At 40.9% G+C, this 12,551-nt stretch overlaps 1 protein-coding gene across 3 annotated transcripts in view; it reads right to left on the reverse strand.

Moving 5' to 3' along the window:
* Positions 1–12,551, reverse strand: part of LOC121879670 (1-phosphatidylinositol 4,5-bisphosphate phosphodiesterase gamma-1-like) — a 29,021-nt gene that overhangs the window by 8,361 nt on the left and 8,109 nt on the right. For all 3 annotated transcript variants that reach the window (XM_042386381.1, XM_042386380.1, XM_042386379.1), the window contains exons 7-18: positions 11,145–11,260; positions 10,713–10,919; positions 9,530–9,653; positions 9,027–9,132; positions 8,068–8,264; positions 7,489–7,655; positions 6,897–7,038; positions 6,605–6,783; positions 5,914–6,094; positions 5,344–5,394; positions 843–1,034; positions 433–551 (exon numbers count right to left, since the gene is read on the reverse strand). In XM_042386381.1, the coding sequence (XP_042242315.1) occupies positions 433–551; positions 843–1,034; positions 5,344–5,394; positions 5,914–6,094; positions 6,605–6,783; positions 6,897–7,038; positions 7,489–7,655; positions 8,068–8,264; positions 9,027–9,132; positions 9,530–9,653; positions 10,713–10,919; positions 11,145–11,260 (1,781 nt within the window). The remainder of the gene's footprint in view (positions 1–432; positions 552–842; positions 1,035–5,343; positions 5,395–5,913; positions 6,095–6,604; positions 6,784–6,896; positions 7,039–7,488; positions 7,656–8,067; positions 8,265–9,026; positions 9,133–9,529; positions 9,654–10,712; positions 10,920–11,144; positions 11,261–12,551) is intronic.

Raw genomic sequence — 12,551 nt, forward strand, 5'->3', positions numbered from 1 at the left:
TAGCTAAAACAACTATCTGTGCAGGTGGGGGTCGATATGCTCCAATATTTTACGTGTGACTGGTGACAGCCCTCCGTGTGACTGGTGACAGCCTTCTGTGTGACTGGTGACAGCCCTCCGTGTGACTGGTGACAGCCCTCATATACCAAAATATATCGTCCATGGTCTCATATTGTTTCCCCACAAAGTATGCACAGATAGTTGTTTTAGCTACTGTACACACAATCGACTGAAATGCTACTGTAACACTGTCATGAACTAGGCATTACTGTAAGGTTGGTATGGCATAACTGCATTATACTGCAGTGTTTACCAAGTCCTGGGTTAAACTAACACCCAACTGGCCTGGGATATACCACCCAAAGTGAGTTTATATATTTACAGTAGATAGATTAGACATTTACAGTAGATAATTTGACCACATCAACCCACCTGATTATGTACTTAATGCCCCAGCGGTTGGTGGTGGGCAAATAGTCGATCTTGGCAGTGGCTCCCTGGAGGTCCAAGTTTCCCTTCTGCATACAACCCAACACTTGACTCCCTCCTTCCTGTGTAAGATAAGACAAACATGGTTCAAACACACACATCCATCAGACAGCAAAGATAATGTCCCCCTTAATATATAGAGAATCTTAGCATTAAGTACCGAGTAGATTATTCTTTGAGAGGATAACTGTCCACAGAATTATTACCCCGCAGCTGCTCAGTAAACCTAATATGGTATTAACTGTAGTGCTGAGGGTGTCAAGGTCAGCAGAGTAACCCTCCATTGTGGTTGGGAATCAAACCTGACACTACATATTTAAGAGAGAAACACCCTACCACAGAGCCACACTCACACTCTCATCTATATTTTCTGGTTCTATTTCCTGGACATATATGGCGGGGAACCAGTGTTGTCTTCGGCCGCCATAGTCTCCCTTCCACCAGTCTTTCTCGGCCTTGTTTACGTTCTGGATGATGGCGTGTTTGGGGAACGTCAGCTCGTCGGGCATACTCGCGGTGTAGGAAAACTTGGTCTTCACGTGGATCTGGGAAGAGAAATAACGTCACTCAACATTCATTCCGATGTGTTCATTTACATTAAGTACAGTAAAGCCTCGAAAAACGATGTTAATGTGTCCTCCAATATTACGGTGTGAGGTGAATCGTCTTTTCGCGAATCATTAATTACCATTAAAATAAAGCAATAATAATGAGATGCGTTCCCAAGTGTGACCTTTTCATATCTTTTGTGTGGCCTTTTACCCTCTTTTCCCCCAAAAAACAATACAATTAGTGAAAAGTGCAAACTATACTCTTTAAATAATGTTTCTGAATGCACCTTATACAATATAAATGAATAATAAAATGGTCACACAAGAGATGGGATGCCATTGTTTTCGTTTGTGTTTACAGCCGGGACGATAGTTCTACATGAGAAAATGAAGAAAATAAGACCCTGGTTGTAGCTGTAGCGAACTTAATTAAAAAAAATTGAATAACTGTATGTATGTTTTAAGTAATGTTATTTAATGTTAATAAATGGAACACTAAGAGTAGCTAACCACTAATGATAAAGAAATAATGTGAGATGATTGGGAACGCCGACGTATGAACAGTTAGTGCGTACATGTGAAAACATATCGTCATTTCTCAACATATGAATATGAAAGCAACACTTATTAACTGTTCATATATGTTTTGAATAATATTTATGAATGTAAAACTAAAATTCTATTCACCAATGGCGGTAAAGTCTAAAACATAAGGACAGTCAATGAATATTGTGCGAGTTTTTACTCAGATGACAAAGTCATCAGGTTCAACTCTGGCTGAAGCTGCAGCTTTCCATAAAGCTGTTGCTGAAACTGTTACTGAACATGAAGTTGATGTTGAAGCTGCTTATGATGCTGAATTTGATGGTGTGGCTGAAGTTGATGGTTCAGGCCTTCGAATAATAAAGCTCTCAAAAGAACCTTGCTCAGCTGCTTTCTTTTCTCATTATACATCTTTATGTAGAGGTCATTATCTTGTGTTTATTTAAATTTTAACGCTTTGTTCTGTTAATGGATCCACTTCAGAAAATATGTTCATTGCTTGCTCCATATAATATCCACAGACCTCTTACCTTTTTCATATCGTTTCAACACATCTAGCTCTCTTGCTCATGTTGAATAGGGATGGAAAAATGCTGTAAGAAACCTGATAAAGTTTTTCTCCAGTTCCTGTTCCAGATGAGTGAAAAAAAAAGGCCTGTCAAGCTCCGACTGTTGTTTACCACTCACTAGTAATGCAGCTTCTTTGTGCAAGGCGGTATTAATTTTTTTACAGTACAGTGGCCCCTCGGTTAACGAACTCAATCCGTTCCAGAAGGTCGTTCGTTAACCGAAACGTTCGTTAACAGAAACCATTGTTTCAATGGGTTTTTGGGTAATTGGTTCCAGCTCACCGAAAATTTCCTAAATTCAACAAAAATGGCGGAAAAATTTACTTACTTTGAGGTGTGTATGTAGAAGGCTCCTGGATGATGGTGATGATGTGCATTTGAAGTGGGAGGTGCAGGAGGAGAAGGGAGAAGAGAAGGAAGTGGAGGTGGAGGAGAAGCATTTTACTGCTTCTTGGAAGGTGAGTCACCTTCCATGAAAATGTCAGGAACCTCTGGACTGACAGATTCTCCACCATGAACATCCTCTCTCCTTCTTGAAGTGGAAGGCTGAGGGCTAGCATCTTGTTCCCTCTGCTTTTTACTGAAGAAAGTGTCAATTGTGGTCTGTGGGGCATCTGTCCTCCTCACCATTAACTTATGTTTAAAGAAGGAGACCACTGAGTCCTCAACATGACACAAAGCTAGTTCAGTTTTTTCCACTTCTGGGTGCTTTGAAGCCAGTTCCCTGAACTTCTCCCAGTGGTAAATCACATCTTTCAACTGTGTAGCTGACATATGGTCATCACTTTCAATTTCCTCCTCACCACTGTCAGCCTCTACCCGTAACATCTCATCCAGTTCCTTCAAGTCATTAGGAGTAAGTTCCTCCTCATGAGACATCACAAGCTCTTCCACATCCTTCTCCTCCCCTTCAAGACCCAATGACTGACCAATGGACACAATCTCCTGGTCCAACTCTGTGTCATCCTCAAATCCCTCAAAATCATGGACTACTGATGGCCACAGTGCTTTCCATGAAGAATTGAGGGTTCTATTGGAGACTTCTTGCCATGATGACACAATCAATTTTACAGCCTCCAGGACGTTGAATTGTGTCTTCCAGAACTGTTTCAGTGTTAGTTCAGGATCAATGGAAGTTGCCTGATGACACCTCCTAAACATTTTCTTCATGTACAACTTCTTGAAGTTGCTGATCACATTCTGGTCCATTGGCTGTATGAGTGATGTAGTGTTTGGAGACAAAAACAACACTTTCACAAAGTCAAATTTATACTCCAAATTTCTGGCAAGGTCAGGGTCATGACCAGGAGCATTATCCATGAGGAGAAGAGCCTTTACAGGAAGTTTATTGGTGGTTAGGTAGCTCTTGACAGAGGGGCAAAACACATCAATAGCCCATTCATTAAAGAACTGTCTTGTCACCCATGCCTTACGGTTGGACTTCCAATAAACTCCAAGCATTGTTCTTACCACTTTCTGTTGCTTGAACACCCTGGGGTTTTCAGAGTGGTAGACAAGCATAGGCTTCAGTCGGAAATCCCCTGAAGCATTGGCACCAAGCAATAGAGTGAGACGGTCTTTCATGGGTTTATGCCCAGGTAAAGAGGCTTCATCATTGGTGATGAATGTTCTTTTGGGCATCTTTTTCCAGAACAGCCCAGTTTCGTCAACATTGAAAACTTGCTGTGGAAGATAATTTTCTTCTTCCATCAGTTTTTTAAATTCAATTAAAAACTTTGCTGCCCCTTCTTTATCAGCACTAGCAGCTTCACCATGCCTAACAACACTTAAAATGTCACTTCTTTTCTTAAATTTTTCGAACCAGCCTTTGCTAGCCCGAAAATCTTCAAATTCTGTTCCTGAAGAACTAGGTTGATCTGTCTTTAAATGTTCATAAATCTCCCTGGCTCTTTCACAAATGAAATCACCAGAAACTGAATCACCTTTCATCTGTTTTTCCCTAATCCAGATGATAAGTAACCTCTCAGTTTCTACGATTAGGGATCTACTTTTAAACACTCTTGTAGCTTTGTCTCTCACGTTCACTTCCTTAAATTTGTCTTTTTGTGCAAGAATTGTCGACACAGTTGATGCCGACATGCCATATTCTTTGCATAGCGCATTTGATTTAATACCTTGTTCGTGTTTTTTTATTATTTCCTGCTTCATTTGGATTGAAATCACTTTTCTTGATCTCTTAGGCCCCATGCTAGATTCAAACAATGGCAACACGTATTTTTCAAAGTTAAACTAGCTGTAAATAAAGAATATTTTCTTTAAAATAACACTGCACTGCACTATATATTGTCAATATGTAAAATAATTTTCAAAATGACCAATAATTTGCTTGGAAACACAGAAAAAAAGCGTTTAGTTGAAGAGAGTCTCAAGCAAGATGTTACCTCCAATGAAAACAGAGAGAGACTGACGCCTGTTTGCTGTGTTAAGAGGCTGGATGCCGCGCATTAAACTAGTCACTTTACCTTCAATTATGTTCAATAATTGTTAAAATGACTAAAAAAGTTAATATTAAACTTTTAAAATAATTGAATAGTATAAACTTCTTGATATTTACAAAAATAGTAAGGAATTTAAGCCCTAGAACCGATTAATGTATTGGCGGACTGATACTAAAGCTGGTTGCCCGGTCAGTGCAAGCGAAAACATGTTGAGGTCGGTTCGTAAGAAGTTCGTTAAGCGAAATATTTTTCGTTAAACGAATTGAAGATCCTTATGGAAGGCAGTTCGTTAATCGAAATTACGTTAACCGAGGTGTTCGTTAAACGAGGGGTCACTGTACTTTTTTTTTATAATAAATAACGGGATTTAGTTATTATTGATATGAAAATGTAATTTTATTTTATTTTTATTATATTTTGGTCGTAAATACGAATGAAATAAGGACGTAAACCTAATTGGGTCCTAAATTATCTAGGGTTTCAAATACTAATGAAATAAGAATGTAAACTGAATCGAGTCCTAAATTATCTAGGGTTTCAAATACGAAAAGTTGTTGGACGAATCGTTGTTATCCGAGGCTTTACTGTATTTCATTAAAGTTATTACAAAAAGTTCTTTGAAAAAATCACAAATTGGTCTATGTGTTATATTGACTCAACACAAGAGGGAGTTCTGTATCAGCACTTTATGGATAAAGACTTATACCGAAACAAGACCCAGTAAAGACTCACGTTGCTGACGAACGATACGTAGCCCCCTGCCTGTGACCCCCCAACCTGGTCCTAAAAGAAAGAAATGCAAAATTAGTGAAAACTCTTTTTTTTCTTTTTTTTTACATTATCTTAAGATGAATAATTTGAATCACAGTTCGGATAGTTTGGACCAAACCATCAGGCAAGTAAGTCCAGATGTTCACCCAACTGTTATATTACTGAAAATAAAGAAACACAGTAGGGGAGATAGTCCACTAACCCCTTGTGTACGGGGTCACCTCTCGGCTGAATAAAATCATCCAGTGTTAACCAAATAAATTATCAAAAGTCTCGTCCCCGCAGTGAAGGGTTTAATATACCGAGAGCTATACAACATGACATCACCACACACTCGTTCATCCCATTATATAAACCATTACAATAATTTAAAAGACAAGAAAAAGCCTTAAAGAGTAGAGGGAAATCAGAATATCAGAGAGTTCATCCAATATCCCCTACAGGGGCTTCACTATTCCCTACAGGGGCTTCAATATCCCCTACACAGGCTTCAGTATTCTTAAAAGTGAGTTGCTGTATAGACTTACTGACCTGCTCTAACAAGTCCTTCATGACAGCCTCCGTCACAGGGTACCGTAACTTTACGTGGCGGAAGATGTAGTTACGTTCGTAGTACTTGATGAGGTCCACGAGGCTGTCGAAGGTCGCCGTGCCGATGGTGAAGGATTGGTCCTCCTGTTTGACACGGCAGTGCTTGGTGCAGCCCTCGGCTCTGTGGGGTGACAAGTCTCGGTGTTATCAGTAACGGGAAATATCCACATGAGAGATGTATCTAAATTTGCAGCAATAGCTTTAGAAGTGTGTTTGAATTATCAACTGTAAATAATGTATCATGAGATTTGAAAACATTTTGAACAATTCTGGTCGGTTCTAAAATACAATACTGTACAGTAAACCCTTGTTCACGGGGGTTAGGTTTCAAGGAATAGCGTGAATAGGCAAAACCACAAATAGCAACTTGTACTACCTTAATGTACTACTGTATACCTACACCAAACAACCCACCAGCACGAGCACCATCCCCTGCCTTTTAAATTTCACTCCACAAGCATCATTAGCACTGACACTAGGCAGTCTTTTAGGGGCTCTTTCACACAGAAACACTAAACCCCCAAATGGGAAGGGTCTACTGTACTGTACTACTGCATTTCCAATTATGAGAAATGTTTCAAAGTATTTTATAAAGGGTCAGACTGTTTAGCGGAGGTGCAGTTGGCCTCACCTAAATGATATGGTTATGCTGCCGGGTTCTCTACTCGGTCTGACGAGAAAAGCTCCATCCTCTGGGATGCGTCCGAGGTAATCCTCTGCTTCTTCGCTGGTAATGTTGGCGTGGTACCACCCCCTCTTCTCGTGGCTGTTGGTCTGCGGCACCGCTTCTCCCAGGGTCACCGACACATTCTAGTGACACATACAGAAATGTCTCCTGATAATCAACAGAACTTTAGAAATGAGTTACACCTCAAGTCAAGATTCATTAAGAATTACAAGAACACTATGAAGGTACAGCTCACCTGGGCACATATGGGATGGGTACGATAGTATGCGATGAGGGCATGGAGACTGTCGAAGGGGTCACTGTCTCGCAGCCAGTACCTAGTGGTGTCCCCCTCCTGCCGGGAGTATATGCGACAATGACTTGCCTTCCCTTGGTGCCTGGGGAGTAAAACAAACAATACATATGATGCAGGAAAAGTCACTCATCATAAACAAACAACAATGAAAAACATCCCCACATTCAATGGTGGTCATAAGATCATCTGTGTCAGATTCATCTAAAATCCAATGACATTCATGTTACAGCATAAACAAAGACCTGTAAAGCTGTGACTGAAGGAGCAAACACCTATTGCTCCCCTCGTCATCACAAAAGACACACTGTACCCACATCAGCACACACACACAGATGATGATGACAAGACACAACTACAATCTCAAGGGCATAAATGATGTCAGTGGGGATGACAATAGAACTTGGACTGAATTAAGGACCATATGGATATAGAAGATTGACCTAAATTAGTGATGGTGCATTTAATCAGGTAAAATAATCTTAAATGGGGTGCCTAATCTCCCGGTGACACAAAATAAACTACCCAAGCTCACCAGAAAGACAGCGAGTGATCACCGACGAAGTTCTCTGACAGCCGGACCAGGAAAGTTCCGTTCCCCAGATGTCTGTACTGGTGCAGGAGTTCTTCAGTCTTTGCTCGACCTCCTATCACCTTCCCATGGTACCACGGCTCTCGTAAGTGCTCCTCGTCGTCGCCCACCTGTTACGACAAGGTCAGGTCAATATGTGTTACTGTTACGACAAGGTCAGGTCAATATGTGTTACTGTTACGACAAGGTCAGGTCAATATGTGTTACTGTTACAACAAGGTCAGGTCAATATGTGTTACTGTTACGACAAGGTCAGGTCAATATGTGTTACTGTTACGACAAGGTCAGGTCAATATGTGTTACTGTTACAACAAGGTCAGGTCAATATGTGTTACTGTTACGACAAGGTCAGGTCAATATGTGTTACTGTTACGACAAGGTCAGGTCAATGTGTGTTACTGTTACGACAAGGTCAGGTCAATATGTGTTATTGTTACAATAAGATTAGGTCAACAAGTGTTACTGTTACAACAAGGTCAATAACACACAAAGATAAACGACCACACAGGGTCCACCACTCACATCGTTTGGCAACCTCAACCAGCTGGCTTGGTCGTCTGTCTCCGCCTCCTGATCATTCTGAGCCTCGGTGAAGTAGAGGTGATGATCCTGCGTGAGGACAAAGAAGTGAGCCTCCCAAGCTGTTGAGTCTACGGGGTTCTTGAGGTAGAGGCGGTCGCTCTTGATACTCAGTTTACTCAGCCCCATCTCTCCTCCCTCTGACGATCACAATAATGAGTTACAATTGTTTACTCAGTTTACAAGTAGAGATCAATATATAAGGTGGAAAGTTAGAGTATTAATTACAAGCTAAACTACAAATGCTGATTAACATAAAGTTACATTAAATATTAAGTGTAGATAGTATAATTAGTGGTGCCTTAACTTACATATGAACAGAAATACAGTGTCCTATTTTTGTAGATATGTACGAAATACAGTTTGGATTTATGCCAGGTAAGGGGACTACAGAGGCAATATTTATGGCCAGGTACTGTAGCTACAAAAGAAATATCTTGGGATGGAGACAAAATTTTACTTTTCTGTAGACTTAGAAAAGGAATTTAACAGGTTACCATGTGAAGCAGTAAAGTGTGCAATGAGAGAGGCAGGAGTCAAGGAGCACCCAGTACCTTGTTCAAGTAGTTATGACATTATATGAAGGCTCAAAAACCTATGAGAGTAAATGGTGAGGAATTTAAGAGTTTTGTATATGCAGGTAACCATACCTCCACAACAAAGCTGGAGAAACTCAACCTTGAAAATATTGGACTGTGTTGATAAGTTCTGTTACCTGGGTGACATGATCAGTGCTGATGGGGGTGATGAAGCCTGGTAAGTTCTAAGAGTCAGAAGTGGCTGGAGGAAGTTTATGAAGCTGGACTGATATGAGAGGAGGAATGTATGTAGCTGGTGTGAGAAGTGTGATGTTGTGTGGCGATGAAACTATCACCACAAAAGAACTTGAATTAAGCACTTACGTTCATCCACGTTGGCAGCCAGCGGTGTACACTCATCCGTGCCACTTGGTAGTTTTCTGTGTTTTAATATAAACTTTCTCTTGAGCTGATCAGGTGAAGGCATGAGCTGGTGAAAGAAAGAAGTGTACAATTAATGACCACATTTTGATACAACTTATATTTTACTGAGGCAGAACTTATGACATTATAGATTTGAATTTACAAATTATAAATAATATCCTTGATGAGTAACGCTGACTGAATTTATGTGACAAGACGAAAAAAAAAAACCCAGATGTCTCGAGGCAGAGCACAACGGTAGAACACATCTGATACAACAGTTAGTGAATGAAATAACAGCAAAGATACCTGATGACCCAGTCTATTTTCCTCTTGATTTTCCCCAACTTAAGCACAGTGGGAAAAGCCTTAACAAATTAATAAATAAATAAAAATCAATACCTACTGTGAGATCTGTTAGTCAACTGTGTAAGATCTGTGAATAAGAATGACTCGGCACTAACCTGTTCGTTAATATCTATTGGGGCAACAAGAAGGGAGTCACCAAACGTCTCCTTAAATCGCCACGCCATCTCCAGCTGCTGAGGAAGAGTACAGTGGTCTTCTATGGACAGGATAACTGGATATCTGTTAACATTAATATCCAGGAATTACCCAACCGTTTGAAAATACTTGTGGGGAGTTCAATCTTGTCAACCTCCGTCGACCATCAAATGTTCCAAGAATTATTCGAGTATTCGTATTCTTCTCAGTTCTTGTTTCTACTCTTAACAACTTTATATCAAGTGTTAATTTCCCCCATAAACACAACACTTCTCTCATATTTGATGGACTGTACCTCAGCCAACCTACAAGTTATCTCGGACTGTTGTGGCTACTGTACCTCAGCCAACCTACAAGTTATCTCGGACTGTTGTGGCTACTGTACCTCAGCCAACCTACAAGTTATCTCGGACTGTTGTGGCTACTGTACCTCAGCCAACCTACAAGTTATCTCGGACTGTTGTGGCTACTGTACCTCAGCCAACCTACAAGTTATCTCGGACTGTCGTGGCTATCACCTGAATGCCTCCAATAAACAACACTGTCGTCACTCGTTGATGTGTGTAGTCTCCCACAAGATGAGATGCGTTGCCGTTATAAAATAATCATTCACGTGATCGACACAAACACCGGTGAGGCTACGATTCAAAGGGCGTCTTGTTCGAATGGTACATTATATAAAGGTCCAAAATAACTGAGAGTAAATGGTGAGGAAAGTGAGGTAAAAGTAGGAATCCATCTGTCTGTCTTGAGCCCCCTCCCCCCCCTCCCCTTCTATTTATCATGCTGTTGGAAGCAGTCACGGGGCTTTAGGACTGGACTGTTGTACTGAAGAGGCGGTGGAGAAACTCAAGAAATGGAAGGATGAAACTAAGACAATGGGCCTACCTAATGCAAAGACAACCTAACCTAACCTACCTAATGCAAAGGCAATTTAACCGACCCTGTGTTACAAAACCAAATCTATGCTATTATAACATAAACTAACCTAACCTAAACTAACATAAACTAACCAAACAGAAAATAACCTAACCTAACATAAACTAACCTAACCAGTCCCACCTTATCCTAAACACTCCTAACCTAACATCTCCAAGAAGCATTAGGGTGTTTAATCTTCAGGTGGTCTTCCCTCTCACTTACTCTGAGGTGACGAAGGCATGGTCTCTTATGGTGGTGAGGACGTCAACGAACTGGATTTTCGAGGTCATGGTGTGGCCGTGGAAGATAACGGGACTGTTCTCGGGTCCGTCCCAACAGTCCAGCTCGATGCTGCGGCAACCCTGACGTAGGACCCTGGCATAGGACTCGGGGGAGGAAGAACTCATCAGTTGATCACCAGTTAGGTATCTGTGGGGGTCAGGAGGGACAGTTACTAAAATGTTAAAGATATTTACTAAAATTATAAGACAGGAAGATAGTGAGTGAGGTGAGGAAGATAGTGAATGAGGTGAGGAAGATAGTGAGTGGGGTGAGGAAGATAGTGAGTGAGGTGAGGAAGAAAGTGATGGAGGCGAGGAAGCAAGAGGCAGTAATAGTGAAGAAGATAGTGACTTGGGTGAGGGAAATACCTACGTGTTGTGCGAGGAGGCTATCCAGTAATGCGTGAGAGGTCTGGTCATGTCCTGGTTGACTATGCTATGCCGACGGTCCCACAGTTCGTTAGTCTTGGAAAATAAGTATTGCACAAACTGTAAAAGACAGAGACAAACACTTAGGGGCCAACACAAAAAGACTAATGCGAAGGTAAACTGGTGAATATGACGTATGACTTAATGACAACAATAAGGAAGAGGAGAATTGTATAGTTGTATAGCTGTATGGAAAAGATATACAATAAACTTTCCTGTATTATACTTGGAGAATATATCCCATTTCATGTTGTGGTTAGGTTAGGTCTTTCACTGGAGCGCTACAGAAATGGAATTCAACTTCACGCTGAACCAAACGTAACCTAACCTATACACAACGTAAAGGGCATTAAACGGGACATTTTCACGGATACGCATCTTACAGACTACTTGAACCGATACCACGGGGGGGGGGGGCGGCATGTTTAACACTCTGCATCAAGCCACACACACAAATAGGTACACTATGCAAGGATTAGAACAATTAAGGCTGGTGAGGGGACCAAATTCCCAAAAGTTCGTGCATTATTTTTATAGAAGTTCGTGGATTATTTTTACAGATCACTCGATATAATAAATGACCAAACTGAGTTCACGTGATGATTAAACACCCTAATGCTACCTGAGGGAGTTAGGTTGGGTTTGGTATGGTCAAGCTAGGCTAAGTTAGAATTAGGTTAAGTTAGGTAAGGCAGCACACACACTGAAACGATACTGTAAATTAAAACTCCACCGTAAACCAAAACTCTACTGTAAATTGCAAATGTTCCTGTAAATTGAATCTATACAGTAAATTAGTGTAGAATTAATAGAAGGTAAACAAGAAAAACCCACACAGTTTAATCTTATGTCAAATTCTGCCATTGTCATCATATATCAAAGACAACACAAACCATACACACTACAGTACAGTAAGTCCTCGTTTAACATTGTCCCCGATAACGTTGTTTCTGGATAATGTCACTATTCTTTAGATACCTGTGATTCGGACAATGTTCCGCCAATTCAGTAAAACGTCGTCACAGACTAGTTTGTGTGGAGCATCACCCTCTCTCATCTTGGCGGTGGAGCATCACGGCGTCCCCAGTCTTTGTTAAGCTACCACAGCGTTTGTGAGTGTTTAAGTGTTTTTGCTTCCAAGCGCCGATCAAGTGCTACTGATGCTAGTGTTGTGAAGAAGCAACGCAAGACTATTAGCCTTGCTACGAAAATGGAGGTTTTAAACCAGGAGGAGGAGCTACCGGCCGGGTCTCAGTGACTAGCCACCCTCCTCCTCCGCTCCACCACCTCCATCCATCAATGAGTACAATACAAAATGATTTAGTTATTTTTATATATATATATATACTAT

The sequence above is a fragment of the Homarus americanus genome, unplaced genomic scaffold, assembly GCF_018991925.1.
Source record: "Homarus americanus isolate GMGI-L3 unplaced genomic scaffold, GMGI_Hamer_2.0 scaffold42643, whole genome shotgun sequence".
In the NCBI taxonomy this organism is placed as follows: Eukaryota; Metazoa; Arthropoda; class Malacostraca; order Decapoda; family Nephropidae; genus Homarus; species Homarus americanus.